This window comes from Euleptes europaea, chromosome 5, assembly GCF_029931775.1.
Source record: "Euleptes europaea isolate rEulEur1 chromosome 5, rEulEur1.hap1, whole genome shotgun sequence".
In the NCBI taxonomy this organism is placed as follows: domain Eukaryota; kingdom Metazoa; phylum Chordata; class Lepidosauria; order Squamata; family Sphaerodactylidae; genus Euleptes; species Euleptes europaea.
Window position 1 is genome coordinate 67,934,813 of NC_079316.1, and position 15,151 is coordinate 67,949,963.

The 15,151-nt window shown below is 40.0% G+C and overlaps 1 protein-coding gene across 5 annotated transcripts in view; it reads right to left on the reverse strand.

Annotated features, from left to right (window-relative positions):
* The window catches only part of FGFR2 (fibroblast growth factor receptor 2), a 165,066-nt gene that overhangs the window by 22,705 nt on the left and 127,210 nt on the right, over positions 1-15,151 (reverse strand). For all 5 annotated transcript variants that reach the window (XM_056850348.1, XM_056850349.1, XM_056850350.1 and 2 more), the window contains 2 exons: positions 13,848-14,044; positions 5,786-5,937 (listed from right to left, as the gene is read on the reverse strand). In XM_056850348.1, the coding sequence (XP_056706326.1) occupies positions 5,786-5,937; positions 13,848-14,044 (349 nt within the window). The remainder of the gene's footprint in view (positions 1-5,785; positions 5,938-13,847; positions 14,045-15,151) is intronic.

Consider the following 15,151-nt stretch of genomic DNA (forward strand, 5'->3'; position numbering starts at 1 on the left):
CAAAAGGAGATTGAGACTGGCAAGGGCAGCCATGAAGGAGCTAGAAAAGATTCTTAAGTGTAAGAATATATCGCTGGCAACCAAGATCAAGTTAATTCATGCCATAGTATTCCCCATTACTATGTATGGGTGTGGAAGTTGGACAGTGAAGAAAGCTGACAGGAAGAAAGTTAGGCATCCAAATTTGCACACTCTCTCAATACTGATGTCCAAAAACTGCCAAACGTTTTTTTGCTGTTTACTTGTTTGAGGTTGACAGTATACCTTTGCTGTTAGTCATCATTTTTGAAGAGGGTTTATGCAGGTCTCCTATTTTATCTCTATAGGAAATGTGTTATTTATCAGTAGTGAGCGAATATACATAGCTTAAGGCATGTGGAATGGTATAGTATAGCCCAATCTCATCAGAAGCTAGGCAGTGTCAGTACTTGTTTGGGAGGCCATCAAGAAAGACTTTGTCAGGAAGGCAATGGCAAACCACCTTTGCTTAATCGCCCTAATTGGTTGTCATAAGTCGGCTGTGACTTGAGGCCACTTTGCTCACACACAACAGCCTTTATTTATTTATTATTAAATTTATACCCCTCCCTCCCCGGCACCACCGCATTCAGGACGGCTTCCAAAAGATAATGCAATAAGCATAAAACACATAAATCCGACAGCATTTAAAACATATAATAAAAACATAAACCCCCAATTTAACAAAGATGGTGCCCTTGTCTCAATGGCCAACTCCTATGATAGGTCCTTGCTGAGAATGTTTGCCAAGATGTTAATTAGTAGGCTGGTCACCTCCAAGGCCCAACCAGCCTAAGCAAGGAAGACCCAACAGTAGGGGTGGAGGAGAAACAGAAGAAGGAAGGAAAAGAGGAAGGGTAGGAAGGGGAAGGAAGATGGGAAAAGGCCAAGGGGGCAGGTAGACCAACCAAATGATGTACTGTCACTGCCCTCGACCATTGTAATGACAACTTTTCCTGACCTCCTCCCTAAATAAATGAACTGATCTGATTGATCTGATTGATTGACCCCCTCCCCAATAAAATTAGTAACTGATTTGATCTATTGGGGGAAATCCTCAACCAACAGTTTTATAACCAACCAAAATAATGCGCACACACTTGAGAGTTCCCCACAACTCCATCTGTCTGATGTTAAGTATAAAAAAATAGAGGGGGAGAAGAAGAGAAATATATCAAGGCATTTAGAAGGGCACCAAGGTCTGCAGTTTTTAGCTTTCTTAACATGGAGACAAGAAGGAATGTACACTTAATCAGATTACATGGTGCTAGGTACAAATCAGATTTCAAGGTACCCCAGAGAGTCCTGGGTAAAGAAGCAAAAATGAAAACATAAAAACCAGTAGTTTTTAGGACCCCCCCCCCCGCCATGCTATCTGAAACACACATGGACATGAAAATAGGAGAAAAACCTCACAATTCTTATACTAAGGAAGCTGAGGAATAATTTTAGATGATGTATCACTTATCAAGTCATCATAAGGCAAACTGGGTAACATTTCCTAGTGGTGTGAAGACCTGTAACCCCCCCTCCCCAATAGAGTCCCATTCGGAGATCCTGAGAACATTCATCTCAAAATGCATCCAGAATAAAGGATATTGACCCTGTCGGTACAGCTGGAGTTTTTGTTTTCTTGCATATGTTTTGCAGCTGTTGGATTACTTTCATCATTTCACTCGTCCACAGAAGAAGGCAGAAAATACTGCTCCAAAATCTCAGATTAGGAATTATGGGCCATACACAAAGTGTACTGACGCATCTGGTTAAAGAAGAGTACACAGTATTCTCTCCCAGAGAAAATTAAGCATCTTTTGGCAAAGTGCCACAATTAGAAAACAATGATGGGATGAGTTTAAATAGGCTTTTCATTGGGGGAAAAAAAGCTTTCAGTTTAATTGCACTAATGTGAATGTATACATTGGGCAGTTACTGTTGGGTAAAGTGCATGCTACTTTGACAATATACAAAGACCCAAAAAGGGTTGTATGGTTTATGTTGAGATCATGCTGCATTTTCTCTGAAACTCAAATCGAATTTAAGAACTTGGCAGAGAGCAAACATTTGCATTGGAAAATGGTTAATTTATGTGCTCTTGTGCTTCTAGTACGAGCATAACAATCCTGTCATTGTGTGCCTGTGCCCCCCCTCCAATCTAATAAACTGCTCTTAAATAGCCTTCTTTCATTACAAACCCACTCCACCCACATTTATGCCGAATGCTGTTTTTAAATGTTTAATGCCCTAAGATTTTCCGCATTAATTTTTCCCCTAAGGGAATGGGGCTGACAGAATTAAGTATACAGACCCCCACTGTTGACTAGAATCTTGCAGGTGGCAAGTGAAATGTATGGCACCACTTGTCAGCCACATAATTAAGAATATTTCCATAAATGTGCATAAAAGGCATTTTTCTTTTTAAGAAATTGCTTTAAGTTTTATTTTAATAGGACATTTTCTAAAATCCATGTAATGATTTTCTGACACTTAAATTCAGAATTAAAAATTAAATTCCATTTTAATGTGTATCCTATCTTACAGCATGTATATGATTTTACCCGAAATAAAAAACACATTAAGTTCTTATTAGTGATCAAACTTCTAACTTGTATGTGAAAGTAAACATGTCCCCCCTTTTTCTTGACAGCACACCTAGAAAAAAAAAACTAGTCTTCCTGTTGGGTAAATACAGAGTTACATGTGTTTCAGTCTTTTCTTAGTAAAAAGAAAGGCTTTTAAGACTTTCTCAGCCTGTTCACCCAATATAAGGGTAAACCACAATACACTTGCAAACGCATCTCAAAGATCCAAAAACTATTCACACAAAAGGTTAATGCAGTTGGTACAGAATGCTGCAGCCAGAATGTTGACTAGAGTGGGGTTAGGGATGTTGACTAGAGTGGGGTTAGGGTTGCCAACCTCCAGGTACTAGCTGGAGATCTCCTGCTACTACAACTGATCTCCAGCTGATAGAGATCAGTTCACCTGAAGAAAATGGCCGCTTTGGCAATTAGACTCTATGGCATTGAAGTCCTTCCCCTCCCCAAACCATGCCCTCCTCAGGCTCCGCCCCAAAAACCTCCTGCCGGTGGCAAAGAGGAACCTGGCAACCCTAAGTGGGGTCATAGGGATCGTATCACTCCAGTCTAGGATTGCAAGGTCCCTCTTCGTCACTGGCAGGAGGTTTTTGGGGTGGAGCCTGAGGAGGGTGGGGTTTGGGGAGGGGAGGGACTTCAATGCCATAGAGTCCAATTGCCAAAGTGGCCATTTTCTCCATGGGAACTGATCTCTGTTGCCAGGAGATCAGTTGTAATAGCAGGAGATCTCCAGCTAGTACCTGTTGGTTGGCAACCCTACTCCAGTCTTATTCCATCCGCACTGGCTCACAATTTGTTTCTGGGCCCAATTCACAGTGCTAGCATTGACCTTCAAAGCCCTATAGGGCTTGGGGCCTGCATAACTTAAGGAGCACCTTCTCCCATACAAACGTACCCATCCACTGTAGTAATCTTTGGAGGCCTTGCTTCGAGTGCCCCCGCCATCTGAGTAGGGTTGCCAGTCTCCAGGTGGTAGCTGGAGCTCTCCCGCTATTACAACTGATCTCCAAGTGTCCGAGATCAGTTCCCATGGAGAAAATGGCCACTTTGGAAGGAGGTCTCTATGGCATTATACCTCATCGAAGTCTGTCCCCTCCCCAAATCCCACCCTGCTCAGACTCCACCCCCAAAATCTCCAGGTATTTTCCAACCTGTAGCTGGCAACCCTACCTCTGAGGATAACTGGGTGACAACCCAAGAAAGGGCCCTCTTGGTTGTGGTGCAAAAACTTGGGAATTGTCTCCCCAGGGAGATTTATCTGTGTTCCCTTAGCAGTATCTTTCTCCAGTAAGTGAAAACTTTTTTGTTCTCTTTGGCATACCCCTACTAATTGTTATTGGCCTTCTTCCTGGGTTTTTGTGTTATGTGTGTTTATATGTTTTTATTGAATTATTGTATATATCCTTTATTTTAAATGTTTTAAATGCTGAAATATTCTATTGTTTTCATGTTCGCCACCTTGTGGACCCTCTTTGGGTCAAATGGCAGTATAAAAATGTTTTAAATAAAGTAAATAAGTTGAACAATAAATTTCAAAATAGCCTTACATATTAAAATATCTTATATAGCGACTATAAAATTACATTTGCCATCTACACATTGCACAAGACAGTTTATTTTTACCATTTTAGCAGTAGGAAAAACCCTGATCATGTCCCAGAGCCCCTTCTGAACTCTACAAGTCCATCCCATGCACAAATCACCATATGAGTTTTTCAATACTTGGTGCGCGTGTTCCAAAAACCGAACGCAGCACACACTTAAACTGATCTTATTTATTTATTTAAAACATTTGTTAGCCACCTTTCTCCCTTGGCAGCACTTGAAACTGCTTACAATGTAAATAAGACATTATGAAAAACACAAAAAAACTTTTGAAATGGATGCAAATATTTGGACAAATGGAAAAAATATCTGAAACAGATTCGAGTCCCAGCTTAGCCCCAAAAAGGAAAACAGACTCAGATGCTTCAATTCTGAAGATGATGATGAAGAGTTTGTTTTTATATGATGATTTTCTCTACCTTTTAAGGAGAATCAAACCAGCTTATTATCTCCTTCCCTTCTTCTCCCCACAACAGACACCTTGTGAGGTAGGGGAGGCTGAGAGAGCTCTGAGAACTGTGACTAGCTCAAGGTTGTGATCCTCCTCAGAGCAGTAGGCTTATTCTCACAGTGTGCTACAGATTTATATGTGGAAATCTTTCTATGTGAAGATTCTTTGTTTGATGAAGCACGCAGTTGTAGAATGGCGTACCAGTACAAACTGTAGGGTACTCACCACCCATAATCTAAAGTTTCTGATAATGCAACATGCTGCTTTATTAGCTGGGACAAAAACATTTTTACCTGAGGTATCCTGATATATAGGAGGAGATCCCAAGAATACCAATTCTCACCATTAAAAAAATAATAAGAATGTAGCCTTCACTAGCTACTGAGAATATCGGTTTAGTACACTGTGTAGTTAATTGAATGGACGGAATATTGTGTCAGCCAGTTTCTGGGAACATAATTTACCTTGTAACCAGCATGGTGTAGTGGTTAAGAGTGGTGGTTTGGAGCGGTGGATTCTGATCTGGAGAACCGGGTTTGATTCCCCTCTCCTCCACACGAGCGGCGGAAGCGAATCTGGTGAAATGGATTTGTTTCCCCACTCCTACCCATGAAGCCAGCTGGCGGATCTTGGGCTAGTCACACTCTCTCAGCCCCACCCACCTCACAGGGTGTCTGTTGTGGGGAGGGGAAGGTGATTTTAAGCCGGTTTGAGTCTCCCTTAAGTGGTAGAGAAAGTCAGCATATAAAAACAAACTCTTCTTCTTCTTCTTCAACCCTATGCAGACTCACTGCAATATAAACCCCTATAACCACACTGTTAATTTATCTATATGATTTCTCAGCTGAATATAATAATAAAAATGGTTATTTTCAATAACTGACAACAAAATTCAACCTTGAATGTTTGGTTAACTAGCCAAATAAGTAAACATGCAGGAATAAAAGAGATCTTTCAAAAAGCAACTCTCTATAAAACAAGATCAGAGGGATTCTGCATTGCTATCTCCATGTGATTTTCCTTGGCCTAAGTGGAGAACACTGCAACTGAAAGTTAACAAGAAGGAACTGAGGTTTCTTTGTTACCAGAGGCATTCAACTATAAGGAATTCACTTACTTATCTCTGGGGAACTCCCATTTTGGATCTTCTGGCAGTTCATACTCAGAAACCCCTGCCAGCATCGGAGCATCAGCATTGGAGGAGAGACGTGTAGTTATCCTCACCAAAGGTGTGTTGGAGTTCATGGACGAACTAGAGTCTGCAGACACCTGTTTATTAGAAATCAAGATGCAAAGAGAAGATGTAATTTTGGCCCAATTATAACCAACTGGCTATACACAGAAACCAAGCCAGTAAAGTACCAAGCTACTGAAAAGCTAAATGATGCACTGCCGACTAAAGATATAAGATTTCTGGAAATGTTGAAGTCATAAACACATTTACAAACTAGCTTCTAAAATTGTACTATTTGGTAAACTTATGGGATTTAAAAGTATAAATTCCTCACATTTTTACAAGCAAAATTGCACCCTATGCTGCTGAGCTTCATAGCTCAAAAGATCACCAATAGAAAGCAAGCAGCAATCCACAAACAAAAAAGACACTCCTGGAATTTCAACTGATCTCCAAAGCACAGAGATCAGTTCCCTCTGAAAAATGGCAACTATAGAGGGTGGACTCTATGGCGTTATACCCTAAGGTCCTTCCCCTCTCAAAACTGCCCCCTTCCCTCCACCTCCAAAATCTCCACGGATGTTCTGACCAGGAGTTGGCAACCCTACCTATACATGCCTCTCAGGAAACTAACAGCATCCTCTAGGTGCAGAAATGTATTGTGGATTTGAATGTTGCATATGCCTAAAGTATCTATAGGGATAATTCTCTAACACTGTAGACTGTCTTACGTAAAAAAATTCACACTACACATTTTGAGCAGTAAAGGCCAGTTAGCATATTATTAATTCAAAATAAGAAAATATTTCATTGCTTGCCCCCCTCCCATGTTCCCCAAAATCCCCATGTTTCCATTTCAACTACAGAAAATCATAAATGCGGAGTTATAATAAATTTCTTCTTGCTTCTAATTTTTTGCTAATTAATTATACATTAAGATGACAAGGAATTCCCAGCATTAACGCTGGGGACTAGTTTCCCTCAGCCCCTGCTGGAAACAAGGAAAGCACGGGGCTTCATTGGGTTGCTTAATTTGAAGAAGCCAATGAGGAGCTGTGATTTTGCCACTTCTATTGTGGCTATGCCTCCTCCGTGCAGGCTTTTATGATGGCTGCTGACCCGCCCACCGTCCCTGCAGTATCACGGGACTAGCCAGCCGCATTCAGGGCTGAGCAGGAATTTAGGGGGGTTTCCTCTGATTGGCTATTGAAGGATGCTTTTTGCCTGCTTCATGACGTCAGGGTAGAGATGGTTAAATAAGCCTGGTCTTTGGACTGGCTAGGCCATATCTAGTTTGACAGGAATAGGGCAGGCTAATGATAGGTAGGGATGATCAGTAAGCACCCTGAGGTATCAGCAGTGATGAAGGGTGTGTCGAGAACAGCACATCACGGCCTGGGAGGTAGGGTGCAACTGGGAAGGAGTGCCCTCTGTGCTGAGCAACATCTTTTCCAAACCTGGTAGCGGCCATGCAGTGCATCAGGGAAGGGGCTAGGCACCTCTCGGAACATTGTGTGCAGGCAATGTTAAGCAAGGCCAGCAGAAAACACAGGCTGAGTTTGGAGTCTGGATGGGTCTGCCTGATAAAGACAGTCGCTGCCAGGCTGCCTAGCACAGCCTGCCTGTTGAAATGCTAGCATATTTAATGATATGGTGTAGATCTGCATAATTAATTTATTAAACTAGTTCAACCCAATGCTGTTGTCTCATGTTTTCATTGGTAAGGGGGGTGCCTGGGGCAATGCTATAGACCAAAACTTTAAAGATATCTATTATGGAAACTGAATTAATTAGTAACTGTGTTTGCATCAGTCTTATACTCTTAGTCCGCAAATAATTTGTTGAAAAGTTTCTCTCTCTTTTTAAATTTAAGGATAGCCATTCTTCTTTAAGATCACCATTAAACTCATTATGTTCATGAGTACTTACAGGATACTTTCTATAAAGCATTTATTTAAAGTGGTTCAACCAAAATGGTGCTGAGAATGTGTCATTACAAAGAACTTTAATAATTTTCTGCACTACAATGTTATTTCTACAGTATTTTTTTCCAGTTAGCTGGTTTTGAATCCTGAAGATCAAAGAAGGCTATAACACTTCTCTAAAACACAGGTTATGTTCAATCATGGCCAAATTAAAACCTTCCAATAACCTAACTAGAATAACATAAATAGAAAGTTCTCATAGAATATTTGAAAAATAAGAATTTGGTAAGTCCTCCAATTTTTGTGGCTGGTTACAAGAGTTCACCACAACGTAACTGATGATGATTCTGAAATTAATAGGATTTTCCCATCTGCTTTTTCCTTACATATATTGAAATTCCTTGTGGCTCACAGCCTATATTACCTTGCTAGCAGCAGATATGGTAGTTCTGATGACACACATTTCCTCTGTCACTTGACAAGAAGTATTTGAATATCACATGATTGCCTCCCAGCCCAAGCCAAGGCCCCAGCATTATTTCTTTGGGTCTGGTACAAACTTGAAACATCAGATCCCTCCCTGACTCCATCTTATAACACAGTCAACATGAGCCATGGAAGAAAAATGTTCTATTTTATTGCTGAAATGTCATAAACGGATCATATAATGAAAATTGGCTTTCCTCACAGATGCTGTTGGAATTCTCCGCTCATTATGATTCAGAGCCTGCTAATCCACCCTCATCTTTATTTTCCAATTAGCTCTAATGACATTCAAAATCAACCAAGATGCAGATTGTTGATTTGAGTCTGCACTAGATTTCAACAACCCTCACAAGTGAAGACAATTGTGTAGGATTTTTGATTATTAATTCTCATTTCTTCAAAGTTCTATCATTTGTTTTGGTTTGCAGTTGTATTGGGTAATGTATGCTTACACTTTCTGTAAAATTATGGACCAGTAATTGCATTGTATTTACATGAAAAATGCTAAAGGAAAAATTGGGAATACGCTTTACCCAATCCTTTGAGGGGGTGACTGCATTATTTGTTCATAGGACAGTTACATCATCAGCCAAATCCTATTTGCAAATATAACACAAAAGACTATATCTATGAATCAACTCTTCATTAAACCAAAAAAAACTGGGCTATTTATTCCCACATCCAAACTCAAAAGCTAAAAGGGACATTTTGTACCTTGTTATTTAATTGAACAGATAAATATACCTTTACTGCCAAAGCATACACACACACACACACACACATAGTACAGAAAGTGAACAGTTACTCTTAGAAATACAAGAAACTAACATGCTACTTTGACCTTTGACAACCAAATTATCTATCACCACTCTTCTTGGTTGGTTTAAAAAAAACTGTAGAACAAACATCTGTAGAAACTATGAAAATAGCATATTTTTAAAGAATGCTTATATAGTCATTTCCACAAATCAACAAACCTTGAGTAATAGTAAAAAAAGCATTGCAAAAGTTGCCAGCCGACGCCAGAAAGTTACAGATTACATTGTTGAGAGTATTCCTTTATAGGTGTCAAAATGTAAGAAAATGGTCAGCAAATCCAGGAAATGGGAAGTTCTGCATCAAGTCTGAATGCAAGTGCTTGCTTTGCACATTATTTTAAATGTCTTTTAAACCCTTCTCTACAGTGAACTCTGCATTATGCAACTGTTCAACAAATGATGAAAGTGAGGCCGGTTGTTGGCAAAGGAAAAGACAACTGATGAAAGAGGTTTTAACAAACCGACAGTCTGGGAGAACTGCCCTTTGGAAAATGCTGGGTTTATGATGATCCACGGTCTGACTACTGACAGATGTATTGTATACCGACAGCATTTTCTCTGTCATCACTGCATGATCAGGTCATCGTGAGGCTTTCATTCCAGCCACAGGCCAATAATCTTTTTATCCAAGTACTGATACACATCTCCCTTTCCAAACGGGCTTGGCTGAAAAAATCTCTTTAGTAGAGAACAAGACATCCAAAGTTCCAGACATACATGTGTATCTGTGTATGTATGTATATATTTTACAAACACACATTCTCTTCAGTACTCTACATATGCGGATTAGATGAGGCCCTGTTGTACAATTGATTAAAGAATACGTAACAATCCAGACCCTTTGGGATCAAATATCAGGAATCATCCTCTACGTTCTGTCAAACTCCCCAGTTTCCTTTCCATTGAGACTTTTTGCTCTTCTTCTCCTGCTGATCCTGCTACTCCTGATGTTTTTGCTATGATGTCACAGAACATTCATCTTAATGCTGCAAATGAGTTAGTCAGTTCCTCCGGTGTCACTATGTGCCTTGCAAGTCTCTGGCCTCAGAACTGACTGCTTAGAGGCAACTGGGCATTGATTCTGAATTCTAAAATCCATAATTTGTACACAGTTGTCTCAGCCCATGCATGGGCTTTCAAGTGAATCCTGGTAAGAACAAAAGTCCTGGAGTTTTCCCAAGGGCAAACAGTTATTTTCTGTTTAAGATTATGCTATATTTTATGCTTGTATGTCATTGTGTGCACATACTAGTAATCACAAAGAACAATCCTAAACAGGCCTACTCAGAACCCTACTCAAATCTACTCAATGAGATTTAATCCCAGGAAAGTAATCTAAGGATGGCACTGACAGTGGTGAAGGAACATCAAGTTCAGCCTCGGTGCAGCTCACTTCCATGAGACACAACCAGTTTCTCTCTCCTCCTTCCTGTCAAATCACACAGCTTAGATAATTATGCGTCACGAGCAAAAAGCGGACAAACTGCCGAAAGGTGCCAACAGTGGAAAGCAGCAGCCAAACTGACTTTGCAGGAAAATTCTTCTCTGATCCCAAAGATGATGAACAGTCAGATCCTTGGCACAAGCAAAACCCAACCCTGCATATTCCCAAAGAAAGTCTTACTGGAGTCAGCATCCTACCTTCAGCTGTAGCAGTCTCTGAAGCTCTAAGGAAAAAATGCAGAGGTGGGGGGGGGGAATCCAAATAATACTTTATCCATAGCACCAGAGAAATTTTGCAGCCTAGCCGCAAAATCAAGTTCACAACACCTGCAAATTAGCAGGTCATTTGAACAAACCTCCTATGTACAAGAGCTTCAATTATAACACCTTCTTGCTGGACAAAACACTAATTTAGGAGTGGCGACTCAAGGAATAAAGAGCCCTGTGGTGCAGAGTGGTAAACTGCAGTACTGCAGTCCAAGTTTGCTCCTGACGGAAGTTGGTGTCAGGTAGCCGGCTCAAGGTTGACTCAGCCTTCCATCCTTCCGAGGTCAGTAAAATGAGCACCCAGCTTGCTGGAGGTAAACCGTAGACGACTGGGGAAGGCAATGGCAAACCACCCCGTTAACACAGTCTGCCTAGTCAACATCGTGATGGGACATCACCTCAAGTGTCAGTAATGACCTGGTGCTTGCACAGGGGACTACCTTTACTCAAAGAATATGATATCTCATCGAGCTAATGTATAATCTATGTATATGAAAATATGAACTGATACTTGATGATCGGAGTTCTCTTTACTCAGCAAAGTTTCTACTGTTCATGAGATAATTATTTTGGGATACTCAGTAAAAACTTTTTCAAAGCAAGATCTTTTGAACTGAATTTAAAAAAATTACAAAATCCAATTAAAAACTGCATAGGCATGAAAAATAGTGCAGTGTTATTAATGGGAAAGAATCTTGACTTGGTCAAGGTTTTCTACTTTGCACTTTCCCCCTCTTATCACTCTGTTCTGTGTTTTCTGTTTTTGGAAACAAAGGATTAAAATACACCACTAATAATTTTAAAATATTTCAAAACCAAAGAAAAGTCCATCATCAAAGCATCAGCATTTTCAGAAATCATGTGCATACTTATTAGATATATAAATAAGGATTTAATTTTCAAATCTTGTTTGCACTTGATAGTCATACTCTTGAAGGGACTGAACAAATAAAAGCAGTTGCAATCATAAAACAGTATCCAAGTATTGTGCGGCAACATCTATGAAATAACAGTTCTAAATTAAGCCCTTCTTTTCCCCATTCATAAATTTTGAAATAGTGAATGTGAAAATTTTGCTGATTTATTTATTTAAAACATTCATATACCACCTTTCCACCCAAATAGGGTTTCTAAGGTGGCAAACAACAAAGCATTAAAACATTAAAAACATTAAAGGCTCAAGTGGTTCTAACCAAGACTATGTACACTAAATAACTTTGCTTTTATTCGTCTTTTTATTAACTATGAGCCCATTCCTGAAGGGAGGGGGTAGATATGCGGCAGCCAGGAGCAGCACAACTGAGCTGCCTCTTCAAAGGCTTCCAAGCTGCTGCGGATGCAAAAAACAAATTAAAAAAGGGGGGGAATGCCCCACTGCACAAAGCAAGGCTGCAAAGAGGTGGTGTGCATCCCAGGATGAACGGCATTAGGAAGCTGCCCAAAGGCAGCTCCGCCCTTGGGAACGCCCCCCCCCCACACCAATGCGGGCTTTCCCTTCCAGGAAAACCCTGCTGGCATAGCTGCACAGGCGGTGGGGGCTGGTGGCTCCCAGACACCAGCATGTTTACCCCCGCACCAACATAGGTGCCACCTTATTCTGTGATAAGGTGGCAACTATGCCGGTGCAGGGTTATGCCAGCTCCTAAGGAGCTTCAGCCCACCCCCCCTTCAGGAATGGGCTGCCCGACATGAAATGGTAAACATGTAAAGAATATGTAAAGAACTTTAAGGACCCAAGCAGGTTTGTAAAGAAATGATCCATAAGAAAATCATCATTATTTAATCAACTAGTTTGCATTGCATGATTACTCCCCAACATCTTTTCAATGACATATTACAGTTCAATGCTACAACACATATTATTTTTAAAAAAAATATCATTTTGGATGAGCTATTTCCTATGCATGTAACAAACTTATCAGAGTTTCCTTAGAAGAACTCTACTACCACACAGCTAATAAACTCATGCATCAGTAAAGTACTTTAAAGTCTGTTTAGTACTTAGCCTCTGTACAAGTGGTAACTCACAAACCATCTCTTTCCAGATTGCCTCTGTACCATTCAACTAAAATACTTCTGCCTACACAGTTGCTATCAAAGACTAAAACAACTTTCACTATCATTTCTCTATTCAAAGTATAATACTAATACTAAACAAAGGCATGCCCTTTTTAAAGGTAAGGGTAATAGGAAAAGTGACTCCTGGCACAGAATATATTCTACAGTCAATTTTTAGCATAGTTCATAGGATACAAGAAGTTGGTATCAAAATTCACAATGCAAAATTCACAATGCAAAATATAATGCAGTCCTTCTTCAGATTCATAGATATGTTGTTAAGATATAGGTCTGCACAAGAAACCCCTGAAAAAAGATCTGCATGAAGTTGCAGAGAAAATACACAAAGGGAAAACTTCCCTTCCTGTAGCACATACTGCTCTCTATAGATGCTTCAGCAAACAAGATTATTCTTATTCAGGGCCCCTCCCTCCACTCCTAATGCCTGTGGCACCAGTTAATCCCTGTACTTTGTAGCTCACAAAAAGTCACCTGCAAATATGCTGTGTTGCCTATTCTCTTAGAATTCCCAAAGACTACTATCAATTCAGATTAGAAGTTAAAATCTCTTCATCACTTGACAGTTTCAATAGTTTCTAACTCTATCATGAAATAATTCATAACAACCAGTGTTTTATTTCAGTTACCGGCTCATTGGTTTCAGAACTCAGCACAGATTTCCAAAATCTATGCTAGGTCCTGTTTCAATGCCACCCAAATCCCCTCAAATGTGCATTAAGCAGGACCCCTTTGTTATACACTTGTGCATGAGATGAAGAACAGGATACCTCTAAGCTAGTCCAGAAAGCCTCCCTTCACCACTGAGACACTACAGAGTTACTCTGGGCCCAAAATGCTGGGTTTGTGAGTAAGAAAAGTGTGTCCTGAGGGCAAATTCGAACCTTCTTTTTTATCAAACATTGGCTTTCTACCACAGGATCTACTGGCTTGTCTTTTTCAAGGGATGGATAATAATTTTTTTTCAACTCTTTATCTACTTTCTGTTACCTGTCTGCGCAGAGGAATACGCTTAGTCAGCTTGTGAACAGCTGGTTGGCTGCTGAAGTCTGGCTTCTTTGTGGTGGTTCTCATTCGGCACAGGATGACTGTCGCCACCATACAGACAATCAGGAAGACCCCTACACAGTAGATGGCTATTTCCAGGTAGTCTGGGGATGTTGGATATGGCTTGTCTTCTATAGGAGCTACAGTGCAAGTTTGAGGGAGGAACAATCATGCCAGAGAATTAGAATATAGCAAAAAGATCATCAGCACAGCATGTAAAACAACATGGTACCACATCAGACTAAAGAAAATTTTAAACAAACCATGGAAGATAAAGTATGCTGAGGACTTCCACAGCATGGAAATGGTTACAATGAGCCCCGAGGAGGTAAATGGACCATTTCCAAGCCACCTCAATTCAACCTTTTTTTATGAGTTGGCTTAAATTGCCTGTTCTCTCATTGTGCCTTTCTCAATTCTCCTGCACAAAAATCAGTGCAATGTTAATAGCAGATTCTATTGAAACTTTAAAATTAAAGGCTACACATTCAGATTATGCTTGTGATCACATTCTTTTCTTGATCTATTTTTCTTTTTAGCCAACTTTCTTGAGACAGGAAAATGGGCAATAATTCACTCCAGATGCATCAATATTTGTCCGAATCTCCCAATCTTTGGCCTGAAGCAAATGACAGGTTTAGTAAAATAATTTTTCAAGAGCATTGTATTTAACTCTGTGAACCACCTGAACACACAATGAAAGGCAAACAAGCACGGAATTAGCTAGTTGAAAAGCAAAGCTTATAGGACACCAAAGCATAACAAAGTTAAGGCATAAACTAGCCTGGCTTAGGCATCCAAATATTTCTTTATACTAAGAGTTAGACTAAAGCAGTCCTATATTACAAGCATTCACATTCACTAATTAGGCCCAGAGACAAAAGTGCTAAAGTATATTAGATGCTAAATTTTCATTAAGGGACAACAGGAATTGCTTACCTATTAATCTCTTAATTCATTTGAAAACTATAGACTGTGGGTAGAGTCCCATGATGCTTTCTGCTTTGCCTCACTATTTTTTCCCTTGGTTAAGAATCACTTGAAGCTTAGGGTTCTCAGAGGGCACAATAAAATTCAGCTCCTGGGTTGAGCATTAAAGCTTCCTTTGGCAAAATGGCTAAGAAATTTTGCTTGTCTTATTAAAACTTTAGTTTCCTTTGAAATTCCAGTGTTATGCTAGACGTTCCAAACTAATCTCAAATTTCAACCTGAGTAAAACTTCACTGAGGAATTTATCTCTTATGGAA